Below are 19889 nucleotides of genomic sequence, written 5' to 3'. Positions count from 1 at the left end.
AAGGAAAGGGAGGAATTATTCCACAGTATTGAAGCAGAACAGGGTTCAATAGGGGAGTGTACAGCCTGGGTAATAGGAATACTCCTATTACACCTTGCTGCACTGACTGCAGATTCAAATGCCATTATACTGCTGCTCATTTCAGGTTTGCAATACCTCTGTAATTCCAGCAAACCGTTCTTGTAATTGGAGTCTTATTAGCCTTTGTGCGGTGCAGTTATATATATGTTCTAAAGCCTTTTTGTTGTTGTGTATTAGTGGGGGGGGGGGCTTATTAGCCGTTGTGTGTTGAAGTGAGAAAATTACAGCCCTTTTTGGCATGTATTAGTGGCAAAAATAAAACCTTTTATATGTTCTAAAGCCTTTTTTTGGCATGTATTAGTGGGGAAAAAGAAAAAGGGCTTATTAGCCGTTGTGTAGTGAAGTGGGAAAATTACAGCCCTTTTTGGCGTGTATTAGTGGCAAAAAAAAAAAATTATTTGCCGTTCAGTGGTGAAGTTCCATTGTACTACAGCCATTTACAGGATGTATTAATAGAATAGATACGTATATCCTATTAGCCGTGCTGCGGTGAATTGGGTTTGTTATATTTCTTTTTTTGGGGTGTATTAATAGGAAAAAGAATACGTCTTATTAGCCGGTCTGAAGTGAACCGACATTGTTATACAGCCATTGTTGGGGTGTATTAATAGGAAAAATAAGTACGTGTTATTAGCCGTTCTGCGGTGAATTCACATGGTCATTCAGTTGTGAAATTTGTTTGTGATACAGCCTTTTTTGGGAAAATTGGTGTCACGGATGGTGTTGCAGAAAGCTGGAACTTATAAATAAACATCCGACTGGCTTGATCACAAACTAAGGAGCATATGGGTGAGCCCTATAAAACCCCTAGAGCTCTCCCTGACTGCTATGCCCATGCAAAGATCTTTATGGTAGACGATTGCATGCCCACGTACCTTATACTGTGTGACCTGAAAACACTATAATAGTGAGGGGACACGACTACCGGCTCCCTGCACTTAATACGGACGGAGTCAGGGTCACCTAGAATCAAGCCAGCAAGGAAACACAAATAACGGAAAAGGACTTATCTGAGGAATCAGCAGTAGCAGCCTTCAACAGTGAACAACTCATCCAGGAAGAAGTATAAACCGCAAAGTGAGGCAGTATGGGAGGGAATATAAAGGGAGACAATTAGTGTAAATAGGTGACAGCTGGGAGAAGGAAAGGAGATGACAAAGTGAAACCAAAACAAAGAACCTCATGCAAGAGGTAGAGAAGAACGTCTAACAGACCTTCTCACAGAACTGGCGGTGACAATTGGTCGGTGAATGTAGACTTTCTTCTGTAGTGACTGAATAATTGCATCGATTAGCCATTCAGTGGTTAAATATTTTTGTGATACAGCCTTTTTTGGGAAAATTGGTCGGTGAATGTAGACTTTCTTCTGTAGTGACTGAATAATTGCATCGATTAGCCATTCAGTGGTGAAATTTGTTTGGGATACAGCCTTTTTTGGGAAAATTGGTCGGTAGCTGTAACTACGGTCAAGGACAATATATGTCCTTTACAGCCCACTGGGTAAATGTGGTTCCTGCCCAGCCACACCAGCAGTTTGGCCAGGTGACGCCGCTTCCGCCTCCACGTTCTCACGCTGTTGGTCCTGCAACAATGTCCGCCTCTGCCTCCTCATCCTCCACTGTGTCCTCAGCCTCCACTGCAGGGACAATTCACAGTGCCCCTCCAGCATACAACTTGTGCAGGGCATGGCGGTGTCACGCTGTTCTACACCTCGTTTGCCTAGGCGAACTGAGTCACACAGGGGAGGAACTGCTCCGTGTCCTTCATCAAGAAATCAAATCCTGACTTTCTCTGCGACAACTCAAAATCAGAACCATGGTGACCGACAACGGGAAGAACATGGTGTCGGAGCTGCGTCAAGGAAGGCTGAGCCATGGGCCCTGCATGGCGCACGTGTTCAAGCTGGTTGTAAAGCGGTTCCTGAAGTCTTCCACGCATCTGCAAGACATCCTAAAAATAGCCAGTAAACTTTGGAGCCAGTCTTCAGCCACTCGTACACCGCCAAACACACCCTCCTTGAGCTGCAGCGGCAGAAAGGCATCCTCCAACATAGGCAACATTTCCACCCGTTGGAATTCCACCCGCCATATGTTGGACCGACTATACGAACAGAGAAAGGCGATAAACGGTTTCTTAATGATCCAAGCGGACAGAGATACTCCCCTGTGTAACTTCGATGTTAGCCAGTGGCAGTAAATCATCTTTTCCAGGATATGAATCAGTGGAATGACGTTGTTCATCCCATAGTCTTGGCGACTGACAAATAAAGTGGCCTCCTCAAAGGGCACGATTAAACGGGGGGAGACAGAAGTACCAGCTCCATCAGCAGCAGCCTGAGTCTAGAGTCGCTGATGAGCAGCTTTCTTCACCCACATAGTGAAGAAACTACTCACCAGCAGCTAGACATAGAGCAGAACCTGAACCAGCAGGTGGTGGCATACTTGGAGTGCACCCTGCCACCCGTCATCGAAGATCCGCTGGACTACTGGGCAGCCAAACTGGATTTGTGGCCGCAACTGGCAGAGTTTGCCCTGGAAAAGCTGTCCTGCCCGGCCAGTAGTGTGGCATCAGAGTGGGTGTTTAGTGTGGCGGGGGCCATAGTTACCCCAAGGAGAACTCGCTTGTCCACCCAAAATCTGGAGAGACTGACCTTTGTCAAGATGAATCAGCCAAGTGGTTACACCCACCATCGTCAGCAGGTACTGTTATTGCCAACCACCTCCCCACTCTGTCACTGGGTCACTTTGTGGTCTCCTCATGCTGCTGCTGCTGCCACCTCCAAACTATGTCACCTTTCCACTCTGTGGTCTCCTCATGCTGCTTCCACCTCACCACTATGTCATTGGGCCACTTTGTGGACTTCTCATGCTGTTCCCACCCTCCCCACTTCATGAATGGGCCACTATTTTGCCTTTTTAGCCTGGCTGACATCACCATTTATTTGACCCTGATCTCTCAGAAGGAAGGAAAAATGAGACGAACAATGGATCCTATCTGTGTAGCAGCTGTAAGGCCTGTATGGTCCCATCAGAATTGGCTTACGATTTGGTAGCCAAAAGCAGGAGTGGATACAAAACACAGAAGACATGCAAATATTCCATTCACGTGTCATCTCTGTTTTGGATCGACTCCTGTTTTTTTGGGCATTAGCAATACTGATGGATTACTGACCAAATGCTGACCGAGTGAAGGTGGATGCTCCACAGACAGGATCCGTTTTTTTTGGGGGTTCTTGTTCTGACGGATCAGAGGAAGGGCAAAATAATCAGAGACGTCAACACAAATTTACTGCTGACACCCTCTCCACTCTGTCGGGGGGGGGGGCACTACTTGTATAAGCGTTTTATAGAACAGGTTCTGTAGACATCTATGTGTAATCAGCTGACGACGGTGTAAAAGGAGCGCGCTTCTTTTTGGCGCTAACATCGACCTATAAGGAGTTCATGCTTGAGTTATTTGGTCAGTTTTGGCCCCATAACTGGCCAAATAGGTGAAGTGTGCAGTGATTCTGAGTGACACCTGTGATCTGCATGTCATACTGACTCACAGTATTGTTTCACTACCACAGCAGACTCCCTTTGCGTGTTACTCCAAGGCACAGTGTTCTACACCACTATACAGGCTCTCTTCTCAGTTCGAATCGTTTCGGAAAAATTCAGCGAACCGGCCGAATCAAATTTTTGAAAAATTCACTCATCTCTAATTATTATAGTGGCGCATAGACAGAGTTAAATAATAGAAATCTGGATACCTGCAGCCACCACTAGGGGGAGCTCAAGAGCTTGCTGCATACCGTTTTATGTATCGACCTCTATAATAACAAAGTATGCCATGAGTGCCTAAGCTCCCCCTAGTGGTGACTGACAGAACTAATTTAACTCTACATCTATGCTGGAGATTTTGGAGCCGTGCATCAACAGAGCATCAACTGTGAAAGATATTTTCAGAAATGAAATCAGCAGAGAATGTTGGATTTAAAGGTTTTCCAATCTTATCAAATAACAGCTTATTAATATATGCCGTCACTTTGTGATCAGCGAGGGTCTGACCTCGGGGACCCCCACAGGTCCTCAGAATTAAAGGGCCACAAATCTAGACTAGCATTTTGCCTTTTTCCCTGTAAGGAAAAACAGTAAAGGGGACATAGTGCTGTATCAGGGCTGTAGAACATTCATTTTTAGGATCAGTGAGGATCCCAGCAATCAGACCCCCATCGATCATAAAGTGATGGTTTATAGCGGCATATCCTGCGATGGGAATATCTCTTTAAAACATCAGACATATTTTACTTTAAAGTTGTTTTTTTAGGGGCCAACCTTTTGAAGAGCTATCCATAGGATAGGTCATCAATATCAGATTGGCAGTTCTGGAAGTAAACAGTGTATCAGCTGGAACACACCAGCACCATACTGTGACCGCTGCAGTACCCAAGAACGGCCACTACACAGTGTATGGCGCTGTGGCTTCATACACTGTTGACTTGCAGAACTGCGTTTGCTGTTAACCCCTGATCGATGGAGGTTCCAGGGTGGATAGGTCATTTATATGTTAGTCCTCGAAAACCCCCTTCTTCCATAGACATGGGATTTTTGTTGGCCTTCAATCCTTGACCGTCCACTTTGTTGCAAAACTACAACTCTCATCATGCTCCCACAGCCTGTGACTGCCAGAGCTATCGCACTGGATGGCGACTAGAGGTACTGGTCCTGATCCACAGTAGGTACGTGTATACTTCCGCCTTCAGGCTGCAGCACACCCGGTAGATGGTGACATCCTTTCCCCGACACCTGCAGGATCTCCGCTCCGACTTCTGTTTCCCAGAGCTGCGGCGCCCCACGGCTGCGCGCCGAGCTGCACGCTTGTAATACACATAATTAGGGAATTGGGTGGAAAATGAACCAGATCATTGCGGGCTGGTGTTACGTGCTGCGAGGAGTCGAAGGATTGTGCCGGCGGAGGATGGCGGTTTAGGGACCAGGGTGGAAATACAATACAGCATCTTACTGAGCAGAATGCAGACCACAACCACAGCATGAAATACATGAAAGCTTTGACTACAGCATGAAGGCTTAGACCCGGGGAGATGTAAGCTCACGGGACCAGGACATCGGCTCATATTAAAGGGACAGTAAACTGAAGCTGCTCATACCGCAGATATTCGTCGCCAGATCCCATTGATTTCAAGAGGCCGATGATTATCAGATATGCGTAGAAACTGCCCCGCTGTACCCCAACAACACAACATTAACCCCTTCAGTCCTTTGCTTGGAGTTACATTAGTCTTTGTTGCCTCTAGCAACCGATCAGAATGCAACTTCAGAAAGAAATACCGATCTCCGGTTGGTTGCCATGGGCAACAGAAATGTTCTTTTTGTTACATTGTTAATGAACCAAACAGACCTTAGCTTCACTATCTTCAAGGGAGTTTACCATCTTAAAGGGAAAGTGTCTTACTCTAATGTCTGTAAAGTGCTGCGGAATATAGTACCGCTATATAAGTGCATAAAATAATATTAGAAAAAAAATGTTTTAAATTAATTAATTTTGGTCAATGAAAGCTATATTTTTTTTCTGTTTTACAATTTTCTTACACGTTCACCCCATAGTGGAAAAAAATAAAAATAAAATACATATAATAACATTCCCTTAATCCGGCATCAATGACTTCTTAATTATTAGATCCTGATCCATCACAGAACTGTGTGTAAGGAGCTGTTCACACGTGCTCTATTGAGAGACTGCACAGTGTGAACACAACCTAAGGCTACATTCACGCGACCGTATGTGTTTTGTAGTCCGCAATACCCGGATATGCATTTTGCGGAACGCACACTGCCAGCCCTATGATAGAAATGCCTATTCTTGTCCACAATTGCGGACAGGAATAAGACATGCTCCGGCTTTTTTTGCGGGGCAGCGGAACGGAACTACGGATGCGGACGGCACACAGTGTGCTGTCTCTGCATCTTTTGTGGCCCAATTGAAATTAATGTACCCTAAGACTCACTTGGGGTAGAAAGCAGGAACAAGTGCTAGATTATATAAAACGTTCTGGATTATCAGATGCTGGATCAATACTAACACTGATCAGCCATGACGTTAAAAAAGTAAAGCGTGAATATCACTGACGTTGATGTATAGGAAGCAGGAAAAATCTGCAAGCGTCAGGATCTGTGCGACTTTGACTGGGTCAGAGCATCAATAGCCTTGCGGGGTGTTCCCAGTATACAGTAGTTAGTGCCAACCACCCAAAAGTGGTCCAAGGAAGGACAACTGGTGAACTGGTCGGCATCATGGCACACGAGACTCCCTGATGTGCGTCGGATCCCAGGAGACCGCTCTTCATAACTTACAGAACCTCGAGGATCTGCTGCTGGCGTGGAGCCTACGCCTCAGGGCCCGTGCACACGACCGTATGCCCTCTGAGCGGGCCATATGTCCCAGAGCGGCATTGATCGTGTGCAGGGGAGCGCGCAGCATCATAGATTACAATGATGCTGTGCACATCGGGCCGCCCGCAGGGCTATTGTCCCGCACTCATAAGATCCCACGGGCGGCCCGACGTGCACAGCGTCATTGTAATCTATCATGCTGTGCGCACGACCAATGCGGCTCCGGGACATTCGGCCCGCATGTCGCGGAGGGCATACGGTCATGTGCAAGGGCCCTCAATCTGTTTTGGCGGCACAAGGGTGACTTACACAACTTAAGGTTTTAACGTGTAATGGCTAATCGATTATTTCTTCAATTTATCTTAATTTAGATTATTTCTTCATGAATATATTTCATTTTTTGTGAGCTTTTGTTACATTTCTCGGAAAGCGACCAGAAAAAAACACGAAATAATGGTAACATTTTAAATTCAGCATGAAAACAGCCCCAGCGAGAATTCCTCATCCGTTACACATTGGTAACAGTTACAATATAAATTGAAATTGGTTATCAGGAATTGTCCCTGCTGGGTATGAGCGATTGTCCTCGGGCCCGGGAAATGGACTCCTGTGGAGCGGTAGAATAACCAGCTATTTGCAGCCACAGCAGGAGGCCGCTCTTTAGACACACGAGAAGACCAGTAAAGTGATATTGTCTTAAGCTGGGGGCCTGTGTACACAGAACGACAGGTCATGAGACTCGCTCCGTGCAAACGAGATCTAACGACAGGTTAATCGGAGAGTTGATCTCCACACCTGTTGGCCTCGGTGGTCCATCAGTAAAGGACTAATCCTGAAGAACGAACAAATGAATGGAATCATTGTAAGGCCTCATGCACACGACTGTTGTTTGGGTCTGCATCCGAGCCGCCGTTTTGGCGGCTCGGATGCGGACCCATTCACTTCAATGGGGCCGCAAAAGATGCGGACAGCACTCCGTGTGCTGTCCACATCCGTTGCTCCGTTCCGCGGCCCCGCTAAAAAAATATAACATGTCCTATTCTTGTCCGCACTTTGCGGACAAGAATAAGCATTTATATTTCCGGCGCCCGTTCCGCAGATTGCCTTCTGTTTTTTGCGGATCCGCGGTTGGCGGACCGCAAAAAAACGGAACGGTCGTGTGCATGAGGCCTAAATGGCCTTATCTCTGTGTAGGGAAGGGATGAGCGGGGGTTACAAACATAGGGCGCCTCTTATCTCAAAGAAACAAATCACCAAGGTCAAGAGATAAAAATGCAACCTGTCGTATCTGCCATCATTGAGGATCAAGCACGGAGTTTGGCCATAAAAAAATTGCCCAAAACATTTAAGGAATCTTGAAAGTCTTAGGCTGGGTTCAGTCCTGAGCGTATTTGATATGCGGGTTTAACGCGCGTTTTTGTCGCGCGTCTTTTGCAATAGTAAACGCGCGTTTGTGTGATTGACTGCAGTGTCCTATGGCCACAAACGCGCGTCAAAACGCCCCAAAGAAGCTCAAGAACTTGTCTGAGCGTAGGGCGTTTTTCAGCGCGTTCAAACGCGCTGTAAAACGCTCAAGTGAGAACCAGGGCCATAGGGAAGCATTGGTTTTCATGTGTTGAGCGTTTTACAGCGCGTTTGAACGCGCTGTAAAACGCTCAAGTGTGAACCCAGCCTTAGGCCTCTTTCACACGGGCGTTGCGGGAAAATGTGCGGGTGTGTTACGGGAACACCCGCGATTTTTCCGCGCGAGTGCAAAACATTGTAATGCGTTTTGCACTCGCGTGAGAAAAATCGTGCATGTTTGGTACCCAAACCCGAACTTCTTCACAGAAGTTCGGGCCTGGGATCGGTGTTCTGTAGATTGTATTATTTCCCCTTATAACATAGTTATAAGGGAAAATAATAGCACTCTGAATACAGAATGCATAGTAAACTAGCGCTGGAGGGGTTAAAAAAAATAATAATAATTTAACTCACCTTAGTCCACTTGATCGCGATGCCCGGCATCTCCTTCTGTCTCCTTTACTGAACAGGACCTGTGGTGAGCATTCATTACAGGTCAAGGACCTGTGGTGACGTCACTTCGGTCATCACATGATCCATCACCATGGTAAAAGATCATGTGACGTACCATGATGTGATGACCGGAGTGACGTCACCACAGGTCCTTTACCTGTAATGAATGCTCACCACAGGTCCTGTTCAGTAAAGGAGACAGAAGGAGATGCCGGCTCCGCGATCAAGTGGACTAAGGTGAGTTAAATTATTTTTATTTATTTTTTAACCCCTCCAGCGCTAGTTTACTATGCATTCTGTATTCAGAATGCTATTATTTTCCCATATAACCATGTTATAAGGAAAAAAATTATGATCGGGTCTCCATCCCAACCGTGCGTGAAAATCGCACCGCATCCGCACTTGCTTGCGGATGCTTGCGATTTTCACACAACCCCTTATATGGGGCCTGCGTTGCGTGAAAAACGCAGAATATAGAGCATGCTGTGATTTTCACGCAACGCACAAGTGAGGCGTGAAAATCACCGCTCATGTGAACAGCCCCATAGAAATGAATGGGTCGGTATTCAGTGCGGGTGCAATGCGTTCAACTCACGCATCGCATCCGTGCGGAATACTCGTCCGTGTGAAAGGGGCCTTAGGGCCCCATTCACACGTCCGCAACTGTTTTGCGGTCCGCAAATGGCCGGCACTATAATAGAAATGCCTTTTCTTGTCCGTGTCTGCGGACAAGAAGAGGACATGTTCTATTTTTTTGCGGGGCCACTGAAAATTGCGGAACGGATGCGGACCCATTTTGTGGACATGTGACTGGACCCTTAACGGGATTGTCCATTTCATCAGTGAGGTCTTTTGATGGTCCTGGCCAAAAGTGAGTAAATCTGCCCTACCGGTATTTGCCTATTTAAAGGGAGCACACTTCATGTCACTTTGCTTAAAAAGGGGTGTTTCTGGGTGCGGCGGGGGCTGTGGAATGGGGCAGGGGCTTAAAGGGGTATTTCAGCTAAAAACATTTATTCTTTGTTTGCTCATTCTAGCTGCTCCTGGCCATCGCTGTGCTGGGGGGAGGGGCCGGGACTAGAAGGCAAATAACGGAAATTGCCTGGACACCGCACGTTTGACGTAAAGCCAGGAAAAGCCAAATATATCCATAGGCCTCCATTCACCCCGCAGAGGTAAAAAAAACGTCTCAGTAAATCCTCATTCACACGAACGTGTCCAAAACCGTGAAAAGGGAGGTCAGTGATTCCTCCGTGAAGGAGCCGTGTGCAGCTGAAAAATTATTTTCATAAGCTTCTCTTCCTATATAGTATTTAGAGATGAGCGAATTTCATATTTTGAAATTTGTTTGCGCTTTGTTTGGTGGTAAAAGCAGAATTACGTTATGGATTCAGTTACCACGGACCATAATGCAATTCTATGACGGAGTGCCTTTAGGGGCACTCCGTCATAATACAAGTCTATGGGCTGCAAAACGGATCCGTCCCGTTTCAGTTATGCAGGGGAGTCCTCTCCTGCATAATGGAAACCGGACGGATCCGTTTTGCAGCCCATAGACTTCTAACTTCTATTTGGCATTCCGTTATAGAATTGCGTTACGATCCGTGGTAACGGAATCCATAACGCAATTCTGCTTTTACCACCAAACGAATTTTAGAACATGAAATTCGCTCATCCCTAATGACATCCATGTTGCATCCGTAGTTTTCACAGACCCATAGACTATAATGGGCGTGACAAAATAGAGCGTGCATCCGTGCTAAAAACACGGATTGTGGTAAAGCGAATGGGTATGTGCGCTGTGCATGGAGAACACATACGTGGAACACTGTTGTGTGTGAATGAGGCTTAATACAGTACCGTGATAAACACCATATGGCGGCACAGGGAGTCCTCTGTGCGGATTGGCGGCCACTCTACGGGAACTGCAGCATTACATGCCGGTCATAAATAACCAGCCGTGAAATAAACGTACAGGCTAGGTTTCCCAGAGGGCAGGCCGTCCGTTGGCGTCCACTGGTTTGGTTGTCCTTCAGGGGAGCAGCTTATCAAAGAAGGAAATATTACTCACCTGCTACAGGTCTGATCCCGGGGGCTTCCGGTCCCCGTCAGACCAGAAGTGAAGATGTCCTCCCCACTGCTCACATGACCACTCCGCTGAGGTCAGGGGAGCAATGGACATGACATCATCATTTCCTGTCCGAGGGGGGGTGAGAGCGGCAGTGCCGAAATGGAGGGAAACCTAGCAGCTATTGATTTTAGAAGTCCCTCTGCTTCCCTGACTTTTAAAAAAAAATAAACTCCTGGATAATCCCTTTAAAGAAAAGGGAGACCATCTAAAAAAAATAAAAAAATATTTTTTTAAAAGGATGCAAAACAGCCAGAAAATTGATGCAGAAATGGTTTAAAAGGGCCACGAAAAATGGAGAGTGTCAGTTTTTCACTGTCATGTGACTGTAGCCTAACAGTACTGTGACACCTGTCATTCTGATTCTGTTTTTGAAGCCAACAGTGGACTGTAAAGCGATGGAAATTATACAAGAAAGACACTTTTTTTTCTCATCTCAAAAGCATCCTTAAAGGGGTTGTCCCACGAGAAATATTCTAGCTTTCAAACCAGCACCTGAATCCTTTTGTAAATGCATGCAATTAAAAATTTAGCACAGCCACTGAGTTATTCAATAAAAAAAGTATCTGTATAGCGCCACCTGCTGTTTGTTTGTTTCTTATTCCTTCGTCCGGTTCACTGGGAAGGCCGCACATGCTCAGTTTCATCCTTCAACGGCTTCCCGAGTTGTGACAGGGACACGTCCCCTTAGATGCAGCAGAAAGGACGCTCCCCCTGACCTGGCAGCTTGATATAAATCTAGCAGAGCAATGAATGGGGAGATCTCTGGATCCATGCAAGGTCCAGGGCTGGTTCTAGCTTTGTTAGAAATAGGTCGTCATGTATTATAGGAGGTCTGATTTGAATTTTTTACATTAGTCTTGGGATAATCCCTTTAAAGGGTCACTGAGTTTTGAGAAAAATCTTGCTATGCCAAAAAAATTTTCATTGGTGAGCGCTGAAAGCCCCACTGATTGCTAGAATGAGGAGAGAGAGGGGCTCATGTATTGTGCTCTCCTCGCCACAGGAGATGGGCTCATGTATTGTGCTCTCCTCGCCGCAGGAGATGGGCTCAATAGAAAGTCTACGGGATCGTCTCCATTCACTATGCGGGCACTTCTCCTTCGGTGGGGGTCTCAGCACTGCACCAATCAAAACTTTGAACTTGCGTCTCTATGACATATCAAAAGTTTTCTCAAAACTATTTAAAGAGCCGTTAAAGAGACGCTCCCTCTAAGGGGATTAGATAAGAAATGGAAACATTCTGGAATCGGTCATGGTAGATCTAGCGACCGCACAAGAGCCGTTCCTAATTGCCTGCAGCGAGGAGCTGCGTTCACCCCCCTCCGGCTTATCTCGAGTTGCAGCTCCATTGCTTATCTTGCAGACAAATGGCCTGCGCGCACAACTCAAACAGCTCAGGCATTTATCTCTCGGACATGTGTGTCCCTGTTTGTTTTCTGCAGCCTTGAGACATCAGCTCAATCTTCTGCCATTATTTAAGCTGTGTCTGCCGGCAGGGTAATGCTCCCCAGTCGCTTCCTGACGTATTAATCAATTTCCTTGGCGCATTTATCACTGAGCGCAATAAATCCGCGCAGATCAATGTCTATCGCCGGCTCTGACGCCTGCAGAAATCTGCAGGAAAAAATACTCTGAGAAAAAAAACGGAAAAGAGACAAGAGGAATGGCGCTTTAATCCTGTTTGTTACCACGTCGTCGCCCTCCTCGCTTCTGGTGTCAAAGCCGATAAAAAGGGAGTCAATAGCACGGATTCCCTTTCAGACTTTCTTCTCCATGGATTTCCTCTGATTGTGACTGGAAAAAAACACTGTAATATAATTATAGATAAGAATTAACGAGAGTGGTAAAAATCCGATAATCTGGATTGGCAGCACCGTGGCGGTTCAGATTAACCTTTCGCATACACACAGATGTGTCTGCACCAGTTTTACGATGATGTACCAATGCCAGGTAGATCTCCAACAGTGAGTGACGATTTTCAGCACCACATGTATAGCTAAATTCCTTTAATCCAGCAATCTCGATTTATAGACCGTCATGAAAGGTCTATGAAAAACCACATGTAAGGCTATGTTCGCACATCGGCTTAAAATCTGCTGTGAATTCTTCCTGGCAGAAACCCAATCGGACCCACAGATCACCCGAGAGAGTATTCGCCTCATTGTCGTTCAGTTCAGCAGATTCGCAGCTTTTCCAAATAACCACAGGAGGATATCCAGCATCTGTATGAGCGCCACCATGCCAGAGGCACAGCCTGTACTGCAGTATTAAGGTGACCTCAACAGATACCAAGAAGCTGCAGAACCCAAAGTAAAGGGGCACCACCTTGGTGATGTCATCATTGACCAAGCACCACGAGCAGTTTATACTCTGTCAATCGCAATAAGTTTTCCATGTGTTTTTTTTTTTTAGAGAGAAGAGAGAGCGAGCAGTGAGCGAGCGAGGAGAGCGAGCAGTGAGCGAGCGAGAAGAGAGAGCGAGCAGTGAGCGAGCGAGAAGAGAGAGCGAGCAGTGAGCGAGCGAGAAGAGAGAGCGAGCAGTGAGCGAGCGAGAAGAGAGAGCGAGCAGTGAGCGAGCGAGCAGAGAGAGCGAGCAGTGAGCGAGCAGAGAGAGCGAGCAGTGAGCGAGCAGAGAGAGCGAGCAGAGAGAGAGCAGTGAGCGAGAAGAGAGCGAGCAGTGAGCAAGCGAGAAGAGAGCGAGCAGTGAGCAAGCGAGAAGAGAGCGAGCAGTGAGCAAGCGAGAAGAGAGCGAGCAGTGAGCAAGCGAGAAGAGAGCGAGCAGTGAGCAAGCGAGAAGAGAGCGAGCAGTGAGCAAGCGAGAAGAGAGCGAGCAGTGAGCAAGCGAGAAGAGAGCGAGCAGTGAGCAAGCGAGAAGAGAGCGAGCAGTGAGCAAGCGAGAAGAGAGCGATCAGTGAGCAAGCGAGAAGAGAGCGATCAGTGAGCAAGCGAGAAGAGAGAGCGAGCAGTGAGCGAGCAGAGAGAGCGAGCAGTGAGCGAGCGAGAAGAGAGAGAGCAGTGAGCGAGGAGAGCGAGGTGACCTCAACAGATACCAAGAAGCTGCAGAACCCAAAGTAAAGGGGCACCACCTTGGTGATGTCATCATTGACCAAGCACCACGAGCAGTTTATACTCTGTCAATCGCAATAAGTTTTCCATGTGTTTTTTTTTTTTTTTTTTTTAGAGAGAAGAGAGAGCGAGCAGTGAGCGAGCGAGGAGAGCGAGCAGTGAGCGAGCGAGAAGAGAGAGCGAGCAGTGAGCGAGAAGAGAGAGCGAGCAGTGAGCGAGCAGAGAGAGCGAGCAGTGAGCGAGCAGAGAGAGCGAGCAGTGAGCGAGCAGAGAGAGCGAGCAGAGAGAGCGAGCAGTGAGCGAGAAGAGAGCGCGAGCAGTGAGCGAGAAGAGAGCGCGAGCAGTGAGCGAGAAGAGAGCGCGAGCAGTGAGCGAGAAGAGAGCGCGAGCAGTGAGCGAGAAGAGAGCGCGAGCAGTGAGCGAGAAGAGAGCGCGAGCAGTGAGCGAGAAGAGAGCGAGCAGTGAGCGAGAAGAGAGCGAGCAGTGAGCGAGAAGAGAGCGAGCAGTGAGCGAGAAGAGAGCGAGCAGTGAGCGAGAAGAGAGCGAGCAGTGAGCGAGAAGAGAGCGAGCAGTGAGCGAGAAGAGAGCGAGCAGAGAGCGAGAAGAGAGCGAGCAGAGAGCGAGAAGAGAGCGAGCAGTGAGCAAGCGAGAAGAGAGCGAGCAGTGAGCAAGCAAGAAGAGAGCGAGCAGTGAGCAAGTGAGAAGAGAGAGCGAGCAGAGAGAGAGCAGTGAGCGAGGAGAGCGAGCAGAGAGCGAGCGGAGAGCGAGCGAGCAGAGAGCGAGCGGAGAGCGAGCGGTGAGCGAGCGAGAAGAGAGTGAGCGAGCAGAGAGTGAGCGGTGAGCGAGAGAGCGGTGAGCGAGCGAGCAGAGAGAGCGAGCGGTGAGCGAGCGAGAGAGCGGTGAGCGAACGAGAAGAGAGAGCGAGCAGTGAGCAAGTATGAGCGGGCCAGAGGGATGAGCTGTGAGCGAGCGAGGTTAACGAGAAAGACGAGAGATGAGTAAGAGAGAGATGACAGAGAGAGATGAGCGAGCAAGAGAGCGATGAGAAATATTTCTTACTTACAGTGTAATAAATCAGATAGAACATGCTTCGCTCACTAACAGTTCTCAGGTATCCATCTATTTAATAGATAACACTGATTTTGCTGATCTATAAAAAATACGATGAAGCATTAAAATAGTCACAGTATAAATCCATCGTTCATCCAGAGGAGACTAACCCACAGATAGCAGCTTATCATCTCCCTCCTCCTCCTCCTCCTGTACCCCTACAATGTGCAGACGATTCATCATCCCCAGATCCACCTCTAAGAACTCCCTGGTCGGACGCTTTGGTTCAGTACATGGCGTACAGTCTGCTGTGTTCTGGTCTTGGGACTTGTCCGTGGTAACAGCAGGAGCGTGGCGGTGGCTGTTGGGAGTCTCCGGGCTGGTAATTGCCTCTTGCACCTTCTCCTCTGTGCTCATCGGTGCTTGTAAGGGAACAGATGTGACCCCGGGATGAGACTCCGTATCGGCAGCTGTATTGTCCACAACCTGTATGAGAGGTGCCGCCGTCTCCCCTTGGAGGGTCTCAGACGAGTCTTGCAATTCATTTTCCTCACCGCTGCTGCTCTCGTCCTCCTCGTCTGACGAGGTGCATTCAGTCTCTGATGAGTCAGAGCTGCTCGATGCCTCGGATGTAACCTGCGCTGCCGGCTGTCGGGGAGCTTCGTCTAACGCCTCCAGCAGTTTCTCTTCCTCTTGAACCAAAATGGCAGCTTCCTCCAGCTCTTCCAGCTCAAGGCCCAGATCTGCCTTGGAGACGGCCGTCGCTTTCAGGCAATCTAACAAGCCAGACACTTTCTTAGATCTAGTTTAGAAATAGAAGAAAAAAATAAAATAAATGTAAAAATTTTCCAGCAGTCAGTGTTCCAAAAAATAAACATTAAACAACTATAAGACTACCATCACGTTAAAAGTCTTATGGCTGCCAATGTTGTGGAGAACCAGGAATTGGCTGTGTTTTTTCTTAATTCGATGTCTGAAATAGATTTTCCTGAGCATTATGTTATTTTTAGGTCCACACCCCTGCACAGACATAGAATTAAATGATAGATGCCTACAGCCACCACTAGAGGGAGCTCAGTGCATACTGAGCTCAAAGTATAAACCGTATGCAGTAAGCTCTTGAACGCCCCCTAGTGGTGACTGCAGGCAGCAGAAATTATTCTAATTCTAGATCTATGCAGGAGATTTCGAGCTCTATATCAGAAAAAAAAAGGAGCTCTGAGCGCTATCAAGATATATTAGGGAATTGATTAGCGCAGATTTCTGGATCTATTTAGTGTTTCGGTCTAGAAATTTACTCTAAGGGCGGTCATAAATAGGCAGATCTATAATCGACGCAGTTGGGCGACCTATACAAGACTACCTTTTTAGGCGGCCACAACTCCATAATCAGACTCCAATGATTTCTGGCCAAGAGAACCCAACAATGCTCTCTCATCATAGGTCTGGGACCTACCTTTCATGACATAGGTGACTCCTCCATTATACCCCTCCCCACAGGAGATTGCCCCCCACATTTTCTGGACTTCTGATTGTCCTATTCCCTTGAGCAGGTAGAGATACATGCATTGAGTACATGATTAGGTAGACCTGCCAGTTACAATCTGAAAGAAAGGATTGGGGGGGCAATGCACAAGAACCTAACTCAACCGGTTCGGTCACGAGCAAATGCCATAACAGAAACACAGATTTGAATTTTTTTTTTGCTTCCTCCTGGCACATGGGTTCCTCCGCAGGGGTAATTGACAGTTGGCACGTGAGTAGTTGTGAAGGGTGTGAGCCTTAACAAGGTGACGCACCTCGCCCCGGTTATACATTAACCCCCACCATGTGTATACACAAGGACAGCAGGACGCTTCCTGCCCAATGTAAACAGCTGCGGCCTCTGGGGTTTAGTTCACCACATGCGTCTCGTCTCCGATAAGATGTATGAAACACCGACAATCTAAATCTGTCAAAAGCCAAAAAGCAGACGATCGGTTTAAAGGGACACTAAAAACTGTAAAAAAAAATATATATAAAGATGCTAGAAACTCTGTCCGGTCACCTAATGTCATATCATGGCTTTCTGTATCTATCCTCGGCCTCTGGTCTGCCCCTTCCCAGCTTTTAGCCTTGCTGCTGGAGGAACCATTGCCTTCTGCATTGGCAGACCAGAGAAGCCGGGCCCCTGGGGACAAGGAGGAAAGTGCTTTCTCCAAGATGGTTTGCTTTAGAGGCTTGCAGAAGGTGTCACAGGGTAAAAAATACAGGGGTGAAAGGTTTTATTCTCTTCTTATTCTAATTCGTTTAAGGTTTTTGCATCCCTTTAAAGATGTTGTCCTATACAATAGTATGCGACTGACCATACTGGCCAGACCCTCACGCTGATGTTAAAAGCTGAGACTTTCGCCAATATATTCCAGTCAGGAACATATCGGAGCCCTGCGCACCCCGTCAAGGTATCTCAGCGTGGCGTGGGTCCTACCGCTAAACTACCTATCGTGTGTGAACACAGTCTGGTAGGTGCTAAGGACCGACTCACAGCCAAGCACCTACATACCTCCATAGTTCACATGATAGGTAGTTTAGCGGTAGGACACACGCCACACTGAGATACCTTGACGGGGTGCGCAGGGCTCCGATATGTTCCTGACTGGGATATATTGGCTAAAGTCTCATCTTTTAACATCAGCGTGAGGGTCTGGGCAGTCTGGTCAGTCGCATATTATTGTGGTGCACCTTTTTTCAGTGATTTATGTATTCTTATATTTTCATCCGCACATTATTTCATCTTGTGTAGGATGTTTTTGTGGTGCATGTGGTCCGCTGCCGGCATCCTCCATTGTATGCATTTTTGCTGGGGGTTGCAGTTAGCAACGGATCACTTGCGGAGGAATTGCTCCCCCGATTATAAACACGCTACAGTGTTTGGGGTTGAGCATTTCCTCCCATTTAGGCCACTTTACTCAGTGATTTTTCCTATAGGACAACTCCTGGCCTGTAACAGGCCTGCTGGAGAACGCAACGCAACACTTTATTACATGGGCACCCACTGGTTTCCATGGATTTTTACAACTCCATCTGTCACCACTATGTGCGATAGGCTGGAGGCCAGTGTCCGCCACTGTCCTGGGCGGTCGGGGGGGGCTTCGCTCCACTCTCCCTGTGTATATTGGGTTTATAGTATCTAGTAACCAGCAAAGGTGTGATCTCCTGTCTGACTACCCATGTACCGAACCTAGTCTGTTATCTGGAATATGCACGTACTCCGCTTGCCCAGACCTTGGACTGTATTCAGACTACCTCTTTAGCCTGGTCCCCCGGGGGGTCAGCAGCTAACTACACCAGGACCATTCCAGGAGGTAGCGGCCCGGTTGTTTCCCTGCAGCCAAGTCTAGAGAGGTTGAATACCAGGGAATTGCTAGGACAACGCCCTTAAACTAGTTAGTTGGCACAATTACAATGTTTCCGTTACAGTGTGCAACGGTTGGCAGCTGTCCATCCGCACTTTTAAGATGAGTCCCTTGCCCTATCTGGCATCTTCATGCGTTCCGTCAATCCTAAGATACTTTTTATATTATATACAATAAGTTACTCCCTAGGTGCAATAAGGGTGGCACCCAGTGGCTCCCTTCTGTCTATGCCACCCCCCCCCCCCCCCACCTCTGTGCTGTACTGGCCGGATAGTCCCTGAAGTCTTGCGGGGTTGCATTCTGTACATGCGCAGTAGAGAGATGGAGATTACCGGGCAGATGGGCAATCTACCTTCCCTTTACTGCGCATGTACAGAATGCGATTCCGTGAGACTGCCTGCCGGTACATCGGAGGTTGGGGCATGGCAAAGCAGATTGGAGGAGGAGCTTCTGGGTGCACCACCACCACCATCATTGCACCAAGGGGGCAATTTACATATTATAAGAAGTCTGACGGAAGCCATGAAAATGCCAGAGAGGACATGGGACTCATAGGTGCAAATGGACAGTGGTATGTGGTGACAGGTGCCCTTTAAGAATCATTTTGTGTATGCTAATGAGAATTACTATTGATAATTCAGATTATGTAAATGAGCATGTACTTTAAGGGTCCATTCACACGTCCGCAATTTTGTTTCGCATTTTGCGGAACGGAATTGCGGACCCATTTATTTCTATGGGGCAGCACGATGTGCTGCCCGGATACGGAATTGCGGATCCGCACTTCCAATCCCGAAAAAAAATAGAACATGTCCTATTCTTGTCCGCAATTGCGGACAAGAATAGGCATTTTCTATTAAGTGCCGCCGATGTCCGTGTTTTGCGGATCCGCAAAACACACACGGACGTGTGAATGGACCCTAAAGCAGCTGCACACATTAGACAAATGTCAGCCAAACCCGGACAACCATCTAATATGTGAGAGGCTCTCCCAATCTACCGATGTCGGGCGACAGGAGGATCAGGCATATTGGATTTCAACATCCCTGATCATTTTTTATCATGACTTATTCCCCTCTCTCTGTTGGAGAACACATGCATGGGGGGGGAGAAGAGAGGCCTAGTTGTCTACAGAACAGTGCCTTGGTAACGCAAGTTTAAGGTAACGGTTACCATACCGCTGTGTCTACAAAAGCCATTGGTGATGCTGCAGTGCAAAGCATGGGGGAAAGGGAGAGCAGCGGCAAGAGGCAATCATAAGACAGGAGGGAGATTTCATACTACTACGAATTACACATACTGTAAGTTCAAATCTTTACTTGCCGCCCAGGACCTGAAAGAATCTAGTACAGTTCAATGGAATTGGCACAAGAGGAGCCCAAAACGAGGGTTTTTCCCACCTCATTTGCAGGTCGGTGGGGGTCCGGCTGCTGCTCCCCTCTGGACTTTTTCCAGACTCGCTGGCGCTCAGCATGCTCAGATCCCTGGCGGGGGATTATCCACCTCCTGTCAATCTGATACCTAATGTCCTAAACTGCACTTTTCCCCCTCGGCGGGCGAGCGCAGGGATCTGTTTGCACTTATAAGCAGCTGGATGTATCCGCACAATCACAGGCAGCCGCTCCTCCGGGAGAGCGGGGGGGAGCAGGGTTTTCATCTCCCTTCCCTCTCATTCCATTCCTGTGACATTAGTGAATTGGAAATAAAATAAAAATGAACTGAACGGGGAAGAAAACAAACAATGTGCAGCCCCGATCCA

At 47.6% G+C, this 19889-nt stretch overlaps 1 protein-coding gene and 1 long non-coding RNA gene across 3 annotated transcripts in view; both read right to left on the bottom strand.

The window, feature by feature from the left end:
- Window positions 1-12614: 12614 nt before the first annotated feature.
- On the bottom strand, window positions 12615-13785 carry LOC120979099. The gene is made up of 2 exons (XR_005774239.1): window positions 13658-13785; window positions 12615-12897 (listed from the first exon to the last, which is right to left on the bottom strand). It is a non-coding gene; the product is annotated as an uncharacterized LOC120979099 (long non-coding RNA).
- A 745-nt stretch (window positions 13786-14530) lies between these two features.
- SHQ1 (SHQ1, H/ACA ribonucleoprotein assembly factor) overlaps window positions 14531-19889 on the bottom strand; it is a 69938-nt gene continuing 64579 nt past the window's right edge. For both annotated transcript variants that reach the window (XM_040408224.1, XM_040408226.1), the window contains exon 12: window positions 14531-15537. In XM_040408224.1, coding sequence (XP_040264158.1) covers window positions 14901-15537 — 637 coding nt within the window. In that variant the 3' untranslated portion in view covers window positions 14531-14900. The remainder of the gene's footprint in view (window positions 15538-19889) is intronic.

This window comes from Bufo bufo, chromosome 9, assembly GCF_905171765.1.
Source record: "Bufo bufo chromosome 9, aBufBuf1.1, whole genome shotgun sequence".
Taxonomy (NCBI): Eukaryota; Metazoa; Chordata; class Amphibia; order Anura; family Bufonidae; genus Bufo; species Bufo bufo.
Note: the sequence above shows the minus strand (reverse complement) of the source record. Positions and strands in the feature narration are given on the sequence as shown.